Raw genomic sequence first — 22,146 nt, forward strand, 5'->3', positions numbered from 1 at the left:
GGATGCCCGTTCAATTACATTTTAACAGGTCTGACGCTACGGCTGTATCTAGGCTAACGGCTAACATGCTAACTATTATTTCTATGTCACTAGTGACTTGAAACAAATTTAGGACGATAGGAGACGGGTTGAAATAAACCGAAATTTGCCTTTAAGTGTAGATTGGGCTTTTTCTGTATGGTTTCTTCTGAGTCTGTATCGAGTTTTCCTCAGCAACTTTTTGCTGTGCAGGGCCTGGCACTGACACAAGGGCGAAGAATGCGTCTTTAATTTGTTTCGCCATCCTTGAATATGACATTGGACGCGACTACGCCCAGTGAACACCAAACGGGATTTCAGCGGGGATTTCTAGTTGAAACCCGGTTTATACTTGGTCTAAACTTCTAAGACCTCTTTTCAACCTCTTTTCAACTAGCTAAAATGCGGTTACATCGTCAATGTGTCAAAATTACAAATTTGTTTAATTATTTTGATCATTTTTTCAGTTGTAGGTCAAAACAGAGACAATACTAATTAGTGTGTGAGGTATTTCTCCAAAGTCATATTGCACTGGTGGGTGACATGTGGTCTACTCAAAGACGTAATTTCAATGTATTTAATGTTTCATATAAAATGTCATAAATATGGAACTATATAGTCTGTGTGCTGCCACCGAGAAGATTTCAGGACATTTTTAGTGTCAGATCTGTACATTCTACTTCATTCATAGAAAATCACAACCTGCGCTTACTGCTGAAATGGGCATGCGAAAGTACTTCGCTGTTACAGCTTATATTTCTTTTTTATACTTGTTTTATTTACAGGTTTCTACCATATCAAACTAATTTCTCCAACCAGAGGGACAAACCAGTGGGACCTTACATCGATTATGTATTTTTCTATTTCTATTGTAATTGTATTTAAAGAGCATTTCTTGGTTATATTGAAATTGTTACTTAATAAATACAAATGTATTGTCACGTGTGTCACATGGTGTTCTTTATCTTTTAAGTGGAAGCTGTAAATGTGTGACTAAGTATGTAACTTGTATGCTGCAATAGTTGTCATTCTAAAGCCAGAACCACATTTACAGTTCTATATTATAGTGAGCATTTTGAGGTTTAAAAGACGTTCAGAATTAAACTATTTAAAGATGTTGATTGAATGGTTACATTTAGACCATATTTCACCTGGATTTATAATATTGACTTTCAACTGAGAAATTTAGATGTGATTTTTTTAGTTAGGCTCCAAAATGAGGATAGACTTTTATTTGCACACTGTAGAGGATGAAAAATCGCACTATTGCAAATCCCGGTGAAATATGGTCTAATAGTAACCATTCAATCAACATCTACAAATAATCAGTGAAAAAACATTCACTTCTGAGCCATTTCTGAACGTCTTTTTACTGATGACCATAGTCATTTTTTTAAATGTCTTTTCAACAGAAAAATGTTTACTGGGCAGCTAAAAACATTGATGCTTGTAGATGGCGTGATCCTCACAGTTAACTAAGCACTCACTCCTTGACCCTCCCCCTCTCACCTACACTGGCAGACTCGCTTGTGGGTCGCACACAAGCAAGTAGTTGTAAAAAATATTCACACTCACACCAAAAATGGTCGCAAAATGCAAACATTTCGTCAAAGTCTTGAACCCTGTACATTATGGCAGAGGCTATTTAAATGAATACTAAACAACAGAGGCCCTAATACTGACTTTCAAGGCACCCCATTGGCAATTGTAAGAGGGGCTGATAACATGCCTGTACTATTGATTATTTAAGTCAGATGTTATTTATCAAAATATTATACCATAATCTTTATGGTGCAAAGTTTCTTAAAACAATCGTTCATGTACAGTTATTAACAGTTAATGTAATTAATAGTTAAGAACACCTGTAAAACTGAGCAATACATGCATAGTTATAAGTCCCAGTGACTCATGGAAAGCCTATTGTCCAATCACATTACTTGGTTTGAGCTACTGGTTGCTGGGCACGGACCCCTCCCGACGCCAGTCAGCTCCGCAAAATTTATGCTAATCTATGCATTTTGAATTATTTAAAAATACTGGCTATACTTTTTGTAATTAATATTGGACAAAGATGACATAATACGACTTCAAGTCACTCATCAGGGAGAGGAAATCAGCTCACCAGTCTGTAAACCCTCTTTCTGTTGACTTCTAGCTAGCTAGCTGCTAGTTAGCCAGGTTGAGGTTTTCACATGTAAACATCAGTAAACATTGAGGAAGATGGTGAAGAAATGGGCACCAGCCGAACTAGAATCCTGCTAACCATTGTAAAGGCGTTGGAAAAAAAACTGGATGACCTTCATCACTTTTCAGAGGGATATCAGGAACTATGATATCCTTTGATTCACCAAAACATGGCTAAATCCTGGAAAGCTCCATTTAGCTAGGTGACTGTTCTGATCTGACAGAGCAGAGGAGAGGAGGAGTATGTGTGTGTTTTACGGTGAATAAGGACTGATGTGATGGTGGGAATGCAAACCGCTGTCCCGTTCCTGCTATTGATCTCTGCACGACGGCTGCAGCGTGGCACTGCCATTTCAGGAAGAGTGACCATGTGGCTGTTTTGTTGAGGTTGGGATATTTGAACAGTTAAATCATTCAGCAACCAGAAACCAGAAACCATGAATTACCAGAACCATTCAGAATCATGGACAATTATGAAACAGCAGCCATCAATGTACAGTAAGAGGATGCAAAATAGGACTAAATCACAGTGCATAAGTTCAAGGAGCTGATAAGATCACATTTCACTAGAGTTTACCTTGTATAATTTCAATGTGACAAATGATTGATTCATTGAATGATTGACTGATTGATTGATTCATTCATTGTATCCTACATTTGCAATCTTTGAAATAACATAGGTCTCACTAATGCATTTAAAGGTTGTGGAGTACAAATAAAAGATGGTAAGGGAAAAGAGAGAAACACCCCAAGTTGAGATGCTGTAGGTCCTCTGTTTGCCCATATTCAGTTGTGGTGCTGGGTATGAATATTAGCCAGACATCTTATTTATCAGGGAAATGATAAGCGATAATGTAGCTGTTTTGTTGTTAAGGAGTTCTCTGCATTATAGCAGTGCTTAAAGAAACAGTGGCATGCTGTGTGCAGGTTATAGACACTATGGTACCAAATATCTTGCCTTCAATAACCAGTACCAATCGCCATTACTAGAGTACCCTGAGATATTACACAAGGTAATCAAGTTGTGTTTTTGTACAGAATGATACTGTAGCCATTACACAGAGGAGCGCTAACAGTGTGTAGTTTTTTTTTTTTCTTAAGATGTTTTTTGGGGCATTTTTAGCCTTTAATGTATAGGACAGACAAGCGTGAAAGGGGGAGAGAGTGTGGGAGTGACATGCAGCAAAGGGCCACAGGCTGGAGTCGAACCTGGGCCGCTGTGGCAACAGCCTTGTACATGGGGCGTCTGCTCTACCACTAAGCCACCGACGCCCCAGTGTGTAGTTTTTAAAAACACAGTATCACCACCTGCCTCTTGTATGTATGCGGTATGTGCACAATGTTAACGTGCTAATGTTTCATTTTGTTTGTGTAGAATGATGAGGCTGAGCTGGGCCCCCCCATTATCATGTGTACGCGGTCCTACCCAGAATGCAGTGTGTATGGTGACGGTTGTGGTGCTGATGGGGAGTGTGACATGGACAGCATCACTGAAAACGCCAACAGTTCTGACTCTTTGGATCCAACACGGCAAGACAGGTCAGTGACAGCAATATCTGGGAATGGGCGCTTTTAGGGAACATTTAGTGACTATGAGTGAGTGTCAAGAGATATAGTATTTGGAGTCTCTGTCACTTGTTCTACTGCAAGAGAAGAGGCTATTTTAAAATTACTTTGATCTGAGTATGTGATTTTATTGTTTCTCCCTTTTTTCATAAATGAACCACCTTCCTGTTCTTCCTGCTGTGGTACCCTAGTCACCTGATTGGCTCAGCATCTGCATCTGTCATCTCCGGGGAGGAGCAGTTTGAGGACTATGGTGAGGGGGAGGATGTGGATTTTACTCCCAGCAGTCCTAGCCCTGAAGATGACGCCCGAACAAATGGCTTCTCAGACCTGGGATCATCCCTTCCCTCCAGGTTGGTGGTTGAGCCAGAAACACATACCCTGAATCACAAACTCTCATATCTTGAAGCATATTTTTAAGACGTAACAGTAGGGTTACTTTTTGTTTTTCTGGTACGCCCTTTTCTTAACAGACATTTTGATTTGTCTTTGTTCCATGCTCCATTCTAACTCTAAGCATGTTTCAATAATGACCACTTTCACATTGGAAATTTGAGAAAATGAAGTATACTCAAAAAGGTCCACTTGTATACCAAATGTTACATGATTTTTGAGTGAAGTGTTAATTGATGCTGTTCTTCCAAAAGGCAATGCATAAGAGAATTCAAGAGCTGCTCACAGTACCAAAAGATTTAAAGTCAAAGTCAAAGTCAGCTTTATTGTCAGTTCTACAATATGTACAGGACATACAGAGGATCGAATTTGCTTTTCAGAGCAGGGAGAGAGTTAAGCATCCTGACAGCTTGGTGGAAAAAGCTGTCTTTCAGTCTGCTGGTCCTGGCCCGGAGACTCTGCAGTCTCCTCCCTGATGGCAGCAGGCTGAAGAGGCTGTGTGACGGGTGGGTGGGGTCACCAGCGATGCAGAGGGCTTTGCAGGTGAGGCGGGTACAGTATGTGTCCTGAAGGGAAGGGAGAGGGGCACCGACGATCTTCACACATTGTGGATGGTAGCAAGGAAGATATTAGATGACAAAAATGCCAAAGGGCTTTCTCATTACAGAGTACACATCCTTGGCAGTTTGATAGAAGTGGCCATGCATTTCCACAACTGTTAAACTGTGTGCACGGCTTAGATGTTGTTTCCTGCATGGAGTCTGTCACACTGGAAATGACATGTTGCAAAATGTGTACCACTTCCTGTATTCGTTTTATGACACTAGAGAGCACACACCAATTATACATCATGTTGCTGCATATCATGTGTAAACCACACCATGTAAATGTCGTGTAAATTAGGATCTTTATCACATAAGGCTGACTTCCTGTTGTCAGTAGGTGGTGCCATGACTCTGAGTCAATATGGGCATGTAGATCTCTTGCTAAAAAATGTTGACAATGATTAATGACACCTCTGACAACATAGAAGCAAAGTAATTTACTGTATCAGTTTGGAATATTTCTGAAAATTAAAGTGTCCCGTTTGTGTTCCTTGAAATAGCTACATTTCTAAATACCGGAGGTGGGGACCTAAACATTGGTAAACTTCAGAGCCAAGAGTTTGTGACTTTCTTTTACAAAATAGTGTATTGCTCGTCCACATGAGTTCCGTTTTATTCAGTGCATTGAATTGCGTTGTATTTATTTACAATGACAATAAAAGGAATTGAATTGAACTGAATTGAATACACATTAAACTATTTACATTTTTACAACCTTAACAAAGTTGTAGATTCCAACTATTTACAGGTTTTTCACATCACCTCTCGAAAACCATGTCACCATGCAGAGGACTTAATATAACAGTACGTACAATATGTATTTAACAGTCATAATCACAAAAGTAGCAACAGTATTATCAGTAATAAAGACTGTAGTAGTATGTGGGAGATAGAAAACACTGATATATAATGTGTAGATGCTGTTTCAAATGGAGAATCTGCAGCTGCAATCTGTCCTTTAAAGATTGTGAGACGCACACACACACACACACGCACACACACACACAGACAGACAGACAGACAGGCCTGTTGTCATGGTGATTAATGCGATGCATGCAGCAGAGGGAGAGACAAGCTGTGAGACCAGGCAGATTAACATGGCTTTAAAATGTCTTTAACTCCTCCCTTTAATTCCCAAACTGTGGGTCCAATCATCAATCTGAATACCAGCAGAGAGATACACTCGTCCCGAATGCAGACATATAGTTTTTATGTTTGTGGAGTCAAAAATTTGATTTTGGTTGCAAGTTTAAGATGTGTTGCCCCTCACCTTTTTTCCAGAAATTTCTCCTCTCAATTTACATGTGAGTGAATGAGAAAAAAATCACTGCTCCCTTCGCTTGGGAGCTCACTTACCCAAATGTGTACGTGTGAGTGATCCATGGTGACACCAGTGCGACCAGGACAAGTTTTCCTACGTTTTTTGGTATAAATTGTGTATGCACAGTGAAAATTGTGGCCTTGGCAGCCAGTTAAAGACAAAAGTTTTAGACGATTTTAGACCCCTCTCCACTCTAGCTCACAGCTGACAATTTCTCCACATTTGCTCATGGTACTTTCAGAGGTGTAGGATAGTTTAGCTCGAGTGTCAAGGAAGATGGTAGGTAGGCAGACTCAGCAGACTTCTTGTCTCCACCAAAGTGTACATTTATTTACAGTGCTCGCCATTACGCGTGCAAATTAGGCAAAAACAAACAAAACCCAAACAAAATGCCAAGCAAATAACTGAGGAAAATTAACTCATAATAAAATCAAATCAACTTTATTTATATGGCACTTTTCATACAACAGTAACACAAAGTGCCTCACAGAGNGGATAGTTTAGCTCGAGTGTCAAGGAAGATGGTAGGTAGGCAGACTCAGCAGACTTCTTGTCTCCACCAAAGTGTACATTTATTTACAGTGCTCGCCATTACGCGTGCAAATTAGGCAAAAACAAACAAAACCCAAACAAAATGCCAAGCAAATAACTGAGGAAAATTAACTCATAATAAAATCAAATCAACTTTATTTATATGGCACTTTTCATACAACAGTAACACAAAGTGCCTCACAGAGGTTAAAAACAACAAAGATCCAAACAGAAAACAAAAAGAAAAGAGAAAACCCAACCCTCCCACCCAACAAAAAGCTATTTAGCTCATAAAATTGAGTTAGTAGCTAGGTAAGAATGATCTAAAACAGAGACATAAAATGCATCAAAACTAAAACCTATAGGCTAACTAAAATAACAAAAGATAAAGGTTAAATGAGATAAGAACGTAAAAAGAGGAAGGGTAAGAATATAAAAAATAAATAAAAAATAGATAATAGATGGATAAATCGGTTATAAGAGGAATTTAAAATAGATAAATAAAGAGATCAGTTAAAAGCCTGATTAAAAAGATGAGTCTTGAGCCTCTTTTTAAAAACATCAACAGTCTCTGCAGCTCTGAGGTTCTCCGGCAGGCTGTTCCACAATCGGGGGCCATAATAATTAAATGCCGCCTCCCCGTGTGTTTTAGTCCTAACTTGTGGTATGGTTAAAAGGCCGGTGCCGGAGGACCTCAGGGTCCGCGAGGGTTGATATGGTAAAAGCAGGTCAGATAAATAAGAAGGCCCAAGACCGTTAAGACATTTAAAAACTAATAAAAGAACCTTAAAATCGATCCTGAAGCGCACGGGGAGCCAATGCAGCAATTTTAAAACTGGTGTAATGTGCTCCCGCCCTCTGGTCCTCGTCAGCACTCGTGCAGCTGAATTCTGTAATAATTGTAGATTTGAGATACTCTTTTTGGGAAGACCAGAGAGCAGGGCATTACAATAATCTAACCTACAGGAGATAAAAGCATGCATCAGCACCTCCGTGCTGGCCTGAGAGAGAAACGGGCGGACTCTGGCTATATTCTTAAGGTGGTAGAAACCTGCCTTTGTTATGTTTTTAATATGTGGAATAAAACAGAGCTCAGAGTCAAAAATCACACCCAGATTTTTTACAGATTGTGTTGGTTTAAAATCCTGTAGTTTTGGTAAAAGTTTCTCTCTCTGGCCTTCAGGACCAATGACTAAAACCTCTGTTTTGTCCTGGTTGAGCTGCAGGAAATTCGCTGCCATCCATGACTTTATATCTAAAATGCAGTTAAAAAGGGCATCAATTGGCCCTGTGTCATCAGGAGACACGGCGATGTACAGTTGCGTATCATCAGCATAACTATGAAAGCTGATGCCGTGCCTCCTGATGACGTCCCCCAGAGGAAGCATGTAGAGATTAAAAAGAGTTGGACCTAAAATTGACCCCTGGGGGACCCCACACTTTATCTCATGGGTTCCTGAGGAACATGTATCCATACTTACAAAGAAGTGTCGATCAGTAAGGTAAGAGACGAACCAGTTAAAAACAGTACCAGAGAGGCCGACCAGGTGCCTCAGTCTATTTAATAAAATGTGATGGTCTACTGTATCGAAGGCGGCGGTTAGATCCAGTAGTACCAAGACTGTGAGTTTATGGTTATCTAAATTGCACCTGATGTCGTTTAAAATCTTTAAAAGGGCTGTCTCGGTACTGTGGTTCATCCTAAAACCAGACTGATACTTCTCTAAAGTGTTATTTGTATTTAAAAAATCATTTACTTGGTTAAAAACCAGTTTTTCTAAAATTTTGCTTAAAAATGGTAAGTTGGATACAGGTCGATAATTATTAAGAATGTTGGGGTCTAAATTGCTCTTCTTCAGAAGGGGCCTCACCACCGCCGTTTTCAAGGAGGCCGGGAAGACACCTGTCTGAAGAGAGCAATTCACCATGTACAGTAGCTGTTTCTCAAAGAATCCATAAAATGTTTTAAAAAATGGTGTGGGAATTGGGTCTAAAAGGCAGGTTGTGGGCTTTACTTGGGAGAAAACTCGACCAAGTGTCCTCGCATCAACCAGGGCAAAACTCTCCAGTGTTTCCTCAGGTAAAAGCAATGATCCAGGTGTGTCGACAGTTAAAATCTGTTGCGATAAAAGACTGGATCTGATGTCATTGATTTTACTTCTGAAGTGGTCTGCAAAGTCCTCACAAAGGGCATTGGTTGTTGTCTTAGGTGATCTGTTAAAATTACTGTTTGTTAAAATATCAATTGTGGAGAAGAGGAATTTGGGATTGTTTTTATTGTCAGAGATTAGTTTTTTGAAGTGGGAAATTCTTGCCTGTTTGACTGCGTTATTGTAGGTTTTGAGATGTTGACGTAATATTTCGTAGTGGACTGTTAGGTTTGATTTTCTCCATCTTCTCTCAGCACTCCTGCAGTATCTTTTCAGTTGTTTGACTTCCTGATTTCTCCATGGGGGAGTAGGTTTTGTTCTAATTGTTTTGATTAAAAGTGGAGCCACTGAGTCCAGCGTTGACTTGAGTTTGTTGTTAAAATTGTCCACAATAAAATCACAGGGTGCTGGTAAAATCTCTGCAGGAGTGCTCTGTAAAATCTGGATAAAATTTGCAGCCACTTCAGAAGTTAGGTAGCGTATAAATCAAACAAAAGGGCAGGTGTTCACAGCAGCACGGCCTTTCCTCTCAGCCTTGAGCTCAAACCTCAACTGCCTTTATGAGGGACTGACTAACACTTAGACTGCCTCAGCCCCTACCAAAACAAAAGGAGGTTGCAATACACAGTAACCTTAACACAAGGAAATCAAATAAACACCTAGGATTAACTTACAAGCACATTTTCATTACTAAAGGAACTTCCAAAAGTAAATAATCCTAACCGGTTACTTTAAACTGCAGTAAACAAACAAAAGAAATATTCCTACAAAAAGAAAACGCCTCCACTTAGTTCAGCCCAATGATGTCATTGATGACATCACTAAAACTATAAAAGACAGGAAGTGCTGGGTGGCGGCCTCCCAAACAGTCCTGCATGGTGGGTCCGAACAAAGGAACAAACAATTCAACTAATTTCAAACCTGAAACACAATAAAAGTAACTGAAACCAACTTATGACTGTGTGTTTGTTTTAATTTACTCATGTGCATTGATGTTAACTGTAACATAACAAGAACACAAACAAACCCGGGATAGTAAGTGGTGTAATGTTACGAAAGCAATGGTAAATTATAGCAAAATAAACATATGTAAAGGTACCATGGTATACTGTGTACAATGAGCACGTAAGGGACAAGTGGTGAGTGAAGGTGCATTCTCACCCACTTTGTCACAAGAGGCACAGATTAAAAACGGTAAAAGATATGAAAAGGTGAAAACATGAGTGAATAGATGAGTCCTGTGGCAACATTTCAACGTCGAAATGGAGTCTGTAGCACAAAGTAATCTGCGTGTTGATGTGAGACGCTGGTATTTTTTGCATATGTCCAAAATGAATTTCTCTTGAGAGACAATAAAGACCAATCTTAATCTTAATCTTAAAGTATGGAGTAGCTGTCTAGGCTCGAAAAAGGCCAATGATTGGTCCCTTTCTCCATTCATTTCCTATGGGACAGCTTTCGAAAACCGTCAGGAGGTTTTGTGGCACGTCACCTTTAAGATAGCCTGCCGTTGCCAGGCCCAATTCGCAAAACGCGAATGGGTCTGGACACGGAGTGTACATTTCCTCTATTCCTGAGGGGCGGTATCAATGGCTGTCACTCAAAGTGCCCCTTCATGCAATTGGAAAGACGGAAAACCAGAGTAAACGAAAAGTGTGACGTAGGCTAGCACAACGCCACTGTAAACAGACCAGCAAACTGCAGTGGAGATGAGCTGTGATGATGTCTGGCAAAGAGTGTTGCCGTCTTTGCGGATTTCCTCCTCACTGTGGACTCCGAGTTGCATGGCTGTGTTTCCCAGTTTGGTCGCTTCCCTGACCTGCTCCTCCATGAGAGCAACTAGCGGAGAAACAACAATAGCCGCTGGGTTTTCACTCCCATCTTTTTCCCGATCAACGGAGCCAGTTGATAAATTAAACTTTTACCAAACCCCGTATGAAGGACAGCAAACACATCCTTTTTTTCAATAAAAGCTTTCAGTGCAGCCGTTTGTTCTGCTTTTAAAGAAAATATACATTCCAGTTCGTTCAACACATTTACCATCACAGTTTCAAAATCAGTAGCCATGTTGGTTGTTTATGAAATGCATTCACTCCGCTCCTTGTCCCTCTTATTCTGATTGACGTGCCCGCCTCAAAGTAATAAACAGTTGTGATTGGTCCGGTAAGCTTTAACCGATGCCAGAATGCGCCTTAATGATTGAATGGCCAGACTGATCTGCGGAGCGAAATTGAATATGAGCTCGCGAGATCAGGATGGTTTCACCAGGCTACCTTTAAGAGCCCATAAAATCCAAACTGTTTGAGTAATGAGAAAGTTATACAGAAGTTTTTTTTCAGTAGGGTTTGAGCTGTCATGTGTGTGAGTTTAAAGCCAATAGGATAAACGGTCTAGGAGGAGATAGTTTTTGAAAAAGAGCATTTTTGAGGCGAAATCTTACTTTGAAAGGGCAAATAGCTCATTTCCTGTAGGATTTAGGTCAGGGGTGTCAGCGCGTGATTTGTAGGTCTTGATGTGACGAACAAGCCAGTTTTGGTTTGATCATTCAAACAGTGGCCATTTTAGTGTGCTCAGGTGGCGCTAGAGAGCCCATTTGGGCACTTTTGGGGTTATTTTTTTCATTTTATCATTTTTTTCGCCAGTCCTGACATGGGTGCCAATTTTGGTGAGTTTTTGAGCATGTTTAGGGGGTCAAATTTGGGTTCAAAGAGACGGTGGGAGAAAGACTAAAGAAGCAAGAAAGAAAGAAAGAATTAAAGAAAGAAAGAAAGAAAGAAGAAACACACCAAAAACAATAGGGTCCTCACCCTTCGGCCGAGGTCCCTAATAATATACCATTATAATATTTATAAATATTGTAAAAAATATTACATAGGTTTTTTTTAAATAATTATATCCACTAGTGGAGTCAAGTGCTCCAGGTGACTATGCATTATACATATAAATATATACATATTATAACAATATTGATAAATATAACCTATATAACCACATATTTTATAGATACAAAACAATAATGTGATGAAAATTACTAACATGTCCTCCTCACACGGATCATAGCCTTTTTCAATATCTTCCTCTGATCTTCTTGAGAAACTGTCAGGAGTTGAGTCTTCACCATCATCACTGCTGACTTTATCCACCAATGACTTCCCTGCGTGGTATATCATTTTTAAGCAATGCTGCATTGATTTTTATGCTCAAGTAGGTTTTGTTATTGTCTCAGTCTCTCTTGACAGGCATGTTGTTTTAATCTCACTTTGTGAAATGAATACAGTTCTCATATGGAAAAGCAAACTGCCTAAATATCAAATACGCAGATTATACACTGCAGTGCTTTACATTCATGAGCAAGGCAACACTGCCTTTTACTGGATAATAAAAACAGTGTGCTGAATATTGTCACTGCTTCACGGTGACTGTTTGCCTCACCATGTCAACAACACAAAAACTCAAAAGCTTTGCAGTGTAGCATCATGAAGGTCTTGAGATTACACTGAATAAGGTGCATCAAGTTAATATGTTAGGAGAAGTTGGTGAAGAGTTTGTTTTGAGCATAAAGTTTCACAGTTAAGTTAAACTGGCTGACTTCCTGTTGAGTTCAGAGCATGAGCATGGCCCTAAGAGACTTTTTTCAAGTCTAGAGGTGATATATGTTTGTACCAAATTGTGTGCATCTTAGTCAAACACACCACAAGGGCTGCTTCATTGAAATTTTCTTGGGGCCTCTATCATACCTCCTTGTCACACGCAAGCACAAAAACCATATTAAATGAAACATTTATGTGGTTGACCTTAAATCAAAGATATTGGGACATTGTAATGCAAGACTGTCCTGTAATCAGATATAGAATGTTTTTTGCTTGTATGCTTACAAAATTTGGTTGTAGTTGATTTCAGAGTTGTTTATGAAGTTTCATGGCAAATAATGCCTCACAATACCAATGCCATTTGATAAACATGCAACAGCTTCACTGCTAAGCATTATCAAGGACTTGAGACTCTTCTGAACAAATTTGAGGTGGATCTGGTTAACCTGATAGAAAGGGTAAATCAACAAAGGGAATCTGTCATTTCCTGATGTCAGTAGGTGACTCTGTAAGTATGACTACATTTTAACATGCAGATGTTTTTAGGCCTGGACTCTTACATAGCATGTGAAATTTAGGGCAGAGTGGACTCCATAAAGTCAAATTACAAAAGCTTCCTGTATCATGTCAAAACGTCAAAATTTGCAACACCCTTCAATGAAAACTCAAAGGGCCCTATTTAGATGGTCTAAAGCGGATGGCGGACGACGTGCGGCGCATGGGCGTGTCCCAGTCACTTGCTAGTTAGACAGCGCTTTTCAGACTGTGCGCCATGGCGGAGAGTCTAAAAGGGTTGGACTTACTCTGTGAATTAGTCATGGGTGTGTTTTGGGCGTATCATTCCATAAGCCAATCAGAGTGTCACCTCTCATTCCCTTTAAGAGAAGCTCAATTGGAGTGCACGGCGGAGAGCTAGTTAGATGGCGGACCTACCAACTGGAAAAAGTGAGCGTTTTACAGCTGAGGAGACGATAAATGTATCTCTATACACTACACTCTACTGCGAGAGAGAAAGAGAGAGCGCGCGCGCACGGGAGAAACGCTGTCAACAAATTGTAAGTTATTCAATTTTATTTTAACCCGGGAGGTTAGAGAGCCCAGCTCCCTCTCCAGCATCCTGACCCCCCCCCCACCCCCGCCCACCCCCGCCCGAAGGCCCAGGAAGGGCTGGTCCCGTGGCTGCACCCGGGCCCGTCTGGTCTGGCTGCGCGCGGGTTGCGGAGCTTCCCCCGGGTGCCCCCGGCTGTGCGGCGGGCTGTGCGGCCGCTGTGCATCCTCCTCCTCCTCCTGACAAGATGATCTTCAGTTTTACGTTCTAAAAGCTTTTTTTTAAATATACATTTGTACTTGTAGGGCTATGAGTTTACGTTTTTAGTTCACAGAAGCTGGTTATTGTTGTGTTTATGTAAAAATAAAGTCTATGAAACGTTTTCACATGTTTGATTTTGTGATTTACATGCCAAAATGATCACAATTCATTTGGGAAAGACAAGTTCATTTTACAGGCTATGCATCATCAGCCCGTGGAGGTCTGCTCGCAGTTCCATATATTCGGACACTGCCAGCTTGGACCTCCCGGATTATGATGATCATTATTACTGCGATTAGATCGTTCTGATTAATGACTGACCATTAAGACGTGTTTATGAAAAATACTGTAACGTGCACAATAATAATCGTTCACATTGTAATCATATTTTTATTTGTTATCTTTTGCATATGTGTGGCTGCTCCGTGTGTGTCTGAGCAGAGTGCACGCGCGTTGTACACCCGCCTAGAGACGCATATTACTAACTTGTTTAACAGCGAAATATTGCGCCGTTGACTTTAGACCAGGTTTTTGTTGGTCACTGGCGCATTTGCTTTTTACGTCATCTAACTAGCAACGCGCCATGACTGCGCCTCACCACTCCTCATTTTTAGACCAACACACCCAGAGAAGCGCAAGTTCATTTGCTAGTTAGACGAAGAGGGCGCAGGGCGTGAAAATGACAACTGCGCCTGCATCTAAATAGCAATGACACTTGCAACATGGATTATGTGCCCTCCGCCGTCCACTTTAGACCATCTAAATAGGGCCCAAAAGCTTTGCAATTTAGCATCAGGAAGGTCATGGGATTATACTAAACAAAATTTAGGTGGATCAAGTTAATCTGCTAAAAGACAATCTGTAAAATATCTGGGAGAAGTATAATGCTTGGAAATGGAAAAATGTGCCCTGAAAATTAAGACTAATTTCAAGAGACTTATTTTTTGAAGTCCTGGGATGTTACATGTGCCTCCCAATTTTCGTTCCTCCAGGGTAAACGTACCACAGGGACTGCTTTGTTGAAATTTTCTAGGAGGAGCTAGTGAGACAATTTTCAACAAAAAATTCAACACTCAAGCACAAAAAAACGTAAAATATAAAAGCAATTAAAAAGCAATTTCAGTTGTGAAATAATAATAAACAGAGTGGGTTTTCCACAGGTTCCTTGCACCAACTGATGCTTGGGCTATAATGATTAAAACTGCAAGCAGTGATTAACGAGCCCTTGCACCTTCATGTCAGCAACACTGTGCGCACGACATAGACAGTTCCTGTATGGAGTGTGTGGTGCTGGAAATGACGAATCACAAATTGTGTACCACTTCTTGTTCCCACTACATGGCACTAGAGAACACAGTAATTATCATTGTGTTGCTGAATATCACGTGTAGACCACACCATGTAAATTTTATGTGAACTAACTGATCTTTGTGACATAAGGCTGATATCCTGTTGTCAGCAGGTGGCATATGTATGAGTCAGTGTGAACGTGTAGATGTCTTCAGGCCCGGGCTCTTGTCCAGCATGTTAAATTTAGAGCGGATTGGACTATGTGTGATTAAGTTACAACAAAGTAATGCCCCCCTCCCTCTTTTCCCCTTCAGCCATTTGGCAGAACAGAAGCACTCACCTTCACTGAAACACACAAACACACTTGATTTTCATGCCAAAGTTGGGCCACCTTGGGCAAAACTGTGGTTGCCAAAAAGTTAGGAAATTTTTGTTGTCTGACTGACCCATAGTGCTGCTGGTTGCTGCTGAAAAGGATGTCAGTGTTTCTGTGAAGACTGTTGAAAACAATCTGTTTTGACTGCAGTTTTTTGTCACTGCTGCCTGCCTTGCTCACTTCCCACACTGTGAAACAGGTCTATAACAACATCAACTGCTTAGTCAAGCTCTGTCAGTCACACTTCGACACAACTATATACTTGTATTCATACAAAATATATGCAACTCAAAAGGTTCACTGACTAGCTTTTTTGGAGCTTTTGAGATGATGAGACTATGAGATGCAGTCAAAGGTGCACCTGTAATGTATATTTTCAATAGAATGAAATCTAATCCCTCAGTTCATTTATATTTCTACATTTTTATTCAAGTAATATATTATCTGTACACATAAAGAGCCAAAAGTACATAGTGACAGCTACTGTATATTAACTGCCCGATCAAAAACATCCATGTTATCTTTTCATTCAGCCAAATGACACTACATCTTACCTTTAAAATGCTACAGAGACCTCAGTGCCACAGATACATAACCTAAGCACTTTCCAAGATAAGACTGTACTCCCTGGGATGACCACAGATGCTGACTGGCAGGTGCATATAAAAACCTTTTAAAAATGTCTGCGGTGAAAAGGGCCAACAGATGCCTCTCTTGAACTGTGTCACAAGCTCTTCATAATAAGAAAATAATAAAACAGTCTTCCTGAATCATTGTTAACACATTTGTTGTTACATCCAATTATATTGAATATCTTTCATATAGTTCTACATTTCACATTGATGTATTCTTTGCATTTGCAGTGCTGGACAGACTCCTCAGAAGATAAGGCAGCTGTATAACAGTGAGCTGCTGGACATATACTGTTCTCAGTGCTGCAAGAAAGTGAATCTACTCAATGACCTTGAGGCTCGACTTCGAAACCTCAAGGCCAACAGGTAAAACATACAACACATGAGGACGGGAGCATAAACACAAAGGCTGAATCAGACCAAACAGTGGTGGATATAACTCCCCTCCAGTTGAAATCACAAGCTCAAAGTGTTCTTGGAGTTACAGGCATTTATTTGCACATCCATGCTATCAAACATGCTATCAAACATGCCGTCCAACATGCCATCCAACATGCCGTGAGAACTCATTGGCCACATTAACTCAAGGTGAGTAAGAAAGAAAACTTCAGGCTTAACAAGTCTTCGCGTAGTCCAAATCTTCATAAAACTTACACAGCAAAGTAACTTAAACATTACAGGTGCTGTCTGTTGAGTCTGGCACCACATGCATATAGAGTGTAGCAACAAATCTGCCCCTACCCCACAGCAACAAAAGAACATTATTTCCTCTATGAAAATATAAGACAGGTCCTCTTAGGCAGGTTACCAGGTTTTATGTTCCCAATTGTTAATCAATTTATTTGTTTATATTTATTAACAAAAAATATTCTTTCCTAAAACGTAAATTCTTCTTGTATTTGTCTCAAAAATATTAAATGAACTTAAATTGTATAACTGACTCTGATGGCAGCTACAGTGGGTGGTAGATGACGAGTGGAGCGAAGATACACTCTGCTGCTGCCACAGCATCGCCCCCATATAACAGTGTTCAGATAGCCTACCCATAAGCCATACACCCAAATCCCACCCTCTGATTTATTCTTGGTACCAGATGCTGCAGCCAGATTAGAGGGTGCGCATGAGATGTTGCTATGGCAACGGCTTCCCAATGGGGTGGCTGTTTTTGTGTCTCTGTGTCTCAGATGCAATAGCAACAAATGTATTATAACAACCAATACATGGCAGATCAACTAGAGTATGTGCCCATTGTAATCATATGCAGATTATGAGACAGTGGGCCCCTGGCCCTGGAGGTGTACTCAGTCCTATAGATAAAGTGACAGGAATACACACTGACTGAACATACGGCACCTTCAAAGTGAATGTGCATGCTATTCATTCAGTTTTCCTTTTTTTCCCTGTAATTTAAAAATTCATTCAATCTTTGATGCTTTGTGTGTGTGTGTGTGTGTGTGTGTGTGTGTGTGTGTGTGTGTGTGTGTGTGTAAAATGTATTTTTTATTTTTATTTAATCTTTATTTTATCAGGCAGATCTCTTTTACAAGAGAGACCTGAGAACAAGGAACATTCACAATCAGTAGACAAAACAACACACAACACAACCAACAAACAAAAACAACAAGATATAAAAGGAATTAGCAGAAACAGTTACAACAATCATAGTAAACATCACACAACAGAGGTTTAAAATCTCCAAGATGAATGAATGTCTCAAGTTTAAGGGCAGATTGCAGATCATTCCATTTAAAGTGAGCATAATATCTGAAACCAGTTCTGCCAATATTAGTGCGTGTATATGGAATATCTAAGGTTAAATAGTTACTGGATCGTGTTCTGTAGTTACTGGATTTTAATGAGAGAAGAGATGTGAGGTAATTAGGAAGTTTCAGCAGTAGAGCTTTGAAGCTCTGAAGAGTTGATGGGGCAGCGTGACAAAACAAGATGTCCCCATAATCAAGGACAGACATGAAGGTTGACAGTACAATGATTTTTCGGTTGGAGGGAGACAGACAGACTTTGATCCTGTACAAGAAGCCTAATTTGATTTTTAGTTTTTGAGTTACCTGTTGAATGTGAATCTTGAATGATAAATTGCTGTCAAGCCAAATTCCTAAGTATTTGTATTAGTCAGTGAGAGTAATGTGGGTGCCATTTAAGGTCTTGATGGCAGGATAGTCAGAGTCACTAGTGGTGGAAGTGGAGAATACGAAGTATTTAGTTTTTTCTGCATTTAAAACTAGTCTGTGGTTATGGAGGGATAATTGCAAAGCATCAGAGGCAGTCTGTAGATGAGTCAGGGCTTGGGATGGGGTAGAACCGGGGGCATATAAAATACAATCATCAGCAAAAAAGTGGACGTTAAAATATTGATTCGGGAGAATTATGTTATTAATTAAAATGTATTTTTTGCACTCCCAATTTGGCAAAAAAAAAAGTGGGCACTTAGGGCAGCCAAGTGGTCAGCAGTGGCCCTGGCATAAGTTATCAGTTATAAATAATATTTTCTTTGTGTGGGAAAATGGATATGTGGTGTGTAAAAAAGTGTCAGTGCATGAGAGTTGGCAGGACTGGTTATTGTTGAGGCAGCAAGACGTGTGTGACTCAGTCTCTCTCTTGTGTTTCAGCCCTAACAGAAAGATTTCCAGCACAGCATTTGGGCGGTGAGTGACCTGACCTTTCTAATAATGACCTATAAATTAAGATACTTAAGTGAATCTTCATTTGCATAAAAGGAGGGGGGCGGCCAATCACATGTAACAGATCCCAGGTGATAATTAGAGTATTATAATAGGAGAGCAATTTCAGAAGGTGGCACAGTTTGTATGTAATCATCATCATCATGTAAAGTGGGTAATGATGTGTCTCTCTTCGCTGTTGATTTCTAATGTGTCCTCTCCTCCCTGCAGGCAGCTGTTTCAGGCCAACCATAGTGTGTTTGGGTCCAGTCAGGGCAGCAGCACAGAGGATCTGTTCACAGACAGCATCGACTCCTGCGACTTAGACATCACAGAAAAAGTACAAACACACACACACATACACATGCACACAAAAATGCAGTCAAGTTATTATACAAACATTTTAAATGATTAGCCCAGCCCTAGGAATTGAATTTGAATATTTTAGATGCATGGCCTCAACAATTCACTGAAAACGTAACTGCTGGATTTTGGTCAATACTGACTTCATTCCACTATTGAGTTCCTTTTCAGCATAGTATGTGAGATCAAACTGTGCAGACCACTGGAGTCAACTAAAGTCAGTGTAATATTGCTGGAGTCTTTAAAAGCTTCATAGTGCTTTCTAACATGGGGGATGATTATTTTAGTCTTATAAGTTCACTTTAGTGTTCTGTTATTGTAGTATCATATGTACACTTAAGTATTCTGTTATTTTAGTATTACAGGTACACTTTGGTATTCTATTATGTAGCAGACATGGTGGTGACTACAACTCTAATTCTCAGAGAACTTTTATCTCTTAGACAAGAACATAGACTTTAATTCCACACAAATTATTCTGATCTCTGAATTAAGACAAACCTGAAAATACTGAAACGCTGCTGTGTGAATGCCGAAAGCTAAAGTTAATCGCAAGGCATTGCTGAAAGATAGAGAAATGTGAAATGAATTGCCTTGAAATTGTGAAAGCCCAAATGCTGAAAAACCTGGAAACTGAAATGTAAAACTGGCAGAGTAGAAAGCTGAACTTCATTAACCAAAGAAGCTAAGAGCTGAAAGACATTGAAATCAAGAAGCTAAACTGTAATACTGTTAAAGGTAGAAGATTAAATAAATTAACGAGAAGGCTTAATGAATAAATGCTCTGACTCATACAGCATAACATATAGCAAAAAGTCAAAACAAGCATTTAATGTTCTTTAGCAGTGTAACATTTTAGCATTTGAATGATTTCTGTTCCTGAAAAAGTAATAGTTGATTGAAAAATGTCCGGCAGAAGTATAATTACTTTGCAATCTCGCTGAAGCTTAATTGATGTCTGTAACAAAAGTATTGCGAGCAGGTAGGTACACTGCAAGTATACATTTTTTTTAAAAAAGTTTTGAATTTAACCATTCTACCATTTATGGGCTTTTATTTTGAAAACAGCTTTGTTGTGAGCCCCTAGTTAATTAATATACCATTAAGGGGGCTTTTACCTTGAAAATCTAGCCTTGTCCAGCCCCCCCAGGTAAACTCCTGTTACCATCTGGGGCCTTTGTTTTTAGGGATCAGCCTTGTCCAGGGCCCCCCAATAAATTTCTACACTAGGGGCCAGTTGCATGAAGTCAGTCTAAGACTATTCTTGGCCTTAGATTGGTTGTAGAATGTCAGGTTAAGCCTGCCTTTTATATTAGACGGACTCACTATAAGGTAGGAAAGTTAGCCATGTCTCCTCCTGGCTAAGCCTGAGGCGATAGCTTTGTTGCTATGGCAACAGTGCTGTTATATCTGACAGGAGGAGGCAGCAGACACAGGAAAATGAAAGAAGATAGAGCATGATAGTTGCAGACTACAGCCTCAATACACAACAGGAGATATGTCTAGACCAGTCAGCTCATATAACCCTATGACACAGAAAGCTGACCTTAGGCTAGCAAGATTCAAACTCAAAAACAATGTGTACAGTTGACAAATAGTAAACATAATTTTAAAGTATGTCTAACATCAAGACTAGAGCCGTTTCTCAATATGCGTTCTTGTGCGGACTTGTGTTCTTGTGGACTTGTGACACGTCATCAGTCACAGCCCAAGTACTGTTCCAATTCAAAGTTCACATCTAGCCAAGTTCAGTCCAAATTCCCGGATGTGTTCTCGCCACACCCATTTCACCGGGGATGCATCGGAACAGACTTGTGTGGACTTAAGACCAGGCACGCCGGATGCATTTCAGAAGTGGGGGGGCCAAAAAGTGCTGTGCGTCTGGGGCTTGTCACCGTGTGGGCGTGGCTACCTGTGTAATGTCCAGTTAATAATAGGGACTAGTTAAAGGTGCGTAGTGATCAGGGATTGAAGTACAGCCTGAGCTGAGTGTGAGCTTGCGCAACAGCGGCAACAGTGTGTTTTAGTGAAAGCAGCAGTATCTTGCAGCAACTTACACACTCGTTCTCTCTCATTAAAAAGATGGTGAAGAAAGACAAAGAGTCAGATAATGTATTTAATCACGAACTTTATCTTGGGAGGAAAAAAGCAAACAGTTTATTTCTTAACAGTGTTTGCATGAAACCTGAACACTTTGAACCCTTTATGGATAGGGCTGTACCCAAATATTTGGATATTCGAATATTCATTTCTATGGGTAGATATTCGTTATGAAAATTTGGTATTCGATATTCTATTTTTTTTAAACATATTTTTATATAGCTGTTTTTTCGTTATCTTTTGAATTTAATATGAATTATGGAACCGTTTTTGTCAACGTTTTTTCCCCCCGTTTTGTACAATTAATTATTGTTTAAAGTTTCAACAAGTTTCTGGAGTGCGTGACACAAGTGTGTTTTGAAAACGACCGCAGACTGTCAATTGCTCAACGCATCATTACCTTCAGATGCCGTGACAGTAATAGCCTAATGATTGTACTAATAATAATAATGTCAAACTATCATTTACAGACCGATTTAACAGACGATCACTGCTGCCCGACCCGGGCATTACGGGTCGACCCGCGCATCACTATTCAGCTCAGTCTATAAGGCTGTACACAACAGTAAGGCTATAGACATTATATTCTATTCAGGCCAGCAGAACCAGCAGCGCATCGGCTCTACAGTGCACGGCACTGCTGATTAACCATTTTATTGCAGCAGTGTCTGCCAGCAACCAATTACTTGCAGAGGCTTCCTACTACTTGTTTCAACGGTTCCGATTTGATCAGAAGACAAATTAAACAGGATGACTAGCCAATGTGAAAATCAAAAGAAAGCATAGAATAATGTACTGAAGGAGACTGTTGTGCCATCACATTTTTTTTGTGGTTTGAGAGCAAAGATCCAGTCGCCGCTGTGCAAAACTCCGCAATACAATTCTCAAACTTGATTGAAAATCAATTTCGGAGTGGGGCTGGTTCGGAACGGCGGTGTTTCGGAATGGAGGGCTGTCCCCTGTTGGAACATTGTGCGCACACAGCCCTTCACCACCTGGATCCTAAAATAAACACCTGTTTTATTACATAATCATGCTTC

General features: G+C 40.1%; 1 protein-coding gene across 1 annotated transcript in view; it reads left to right on the forward strand.

Annotated features, from left to right (window-relative positions):
* rab11fip4a (RAB11 family interacting protein 4 (class II) a) overlaps nt 1–22,146 on the forward strand; it is a 113,800-nt gene that overhangs the window by 38,143 nt on the left and 53,511 nt on the right. Inside the window, exons 4-8 of the mRNA XM_050070247.1 lie at nt 3,578–3,741; nt 3,960–4,121; nt 16,197–16,331; nt 18,593–18,628; nt 18,875–18,983. Of these exons, the coding sequence (XP_049926204.1) occupies nt 3,578–3,741; nt 3,960–4,121; nt 16,197–16,331; nt 18,593–18,628; nt 18,875–18,983 (606 nt within the window). The remainder of the gene's footprint in view (nt 1–3,577; nt 3,742–3,959; nt 4,122–16,196; nt 16,332–18,592; nt 18,629–18,874; nt 18,984–22,146) is intronic.

The sequence above is a fragment of the Epinephelus moara genome, chromosome 18, assembly GCF_006386435.1.
Source record: "Epinephelus moara isolate mb chromosome 18, YSFRI_EMoa_1.0, whole genome shotgun sequence".
Classification (NCBI taxonomy): Eukaryota; Metazoa; Chordata; class Actinopteri; order Perciformes; family Serranidae; genus Epinephelus; species Epinephelus moara.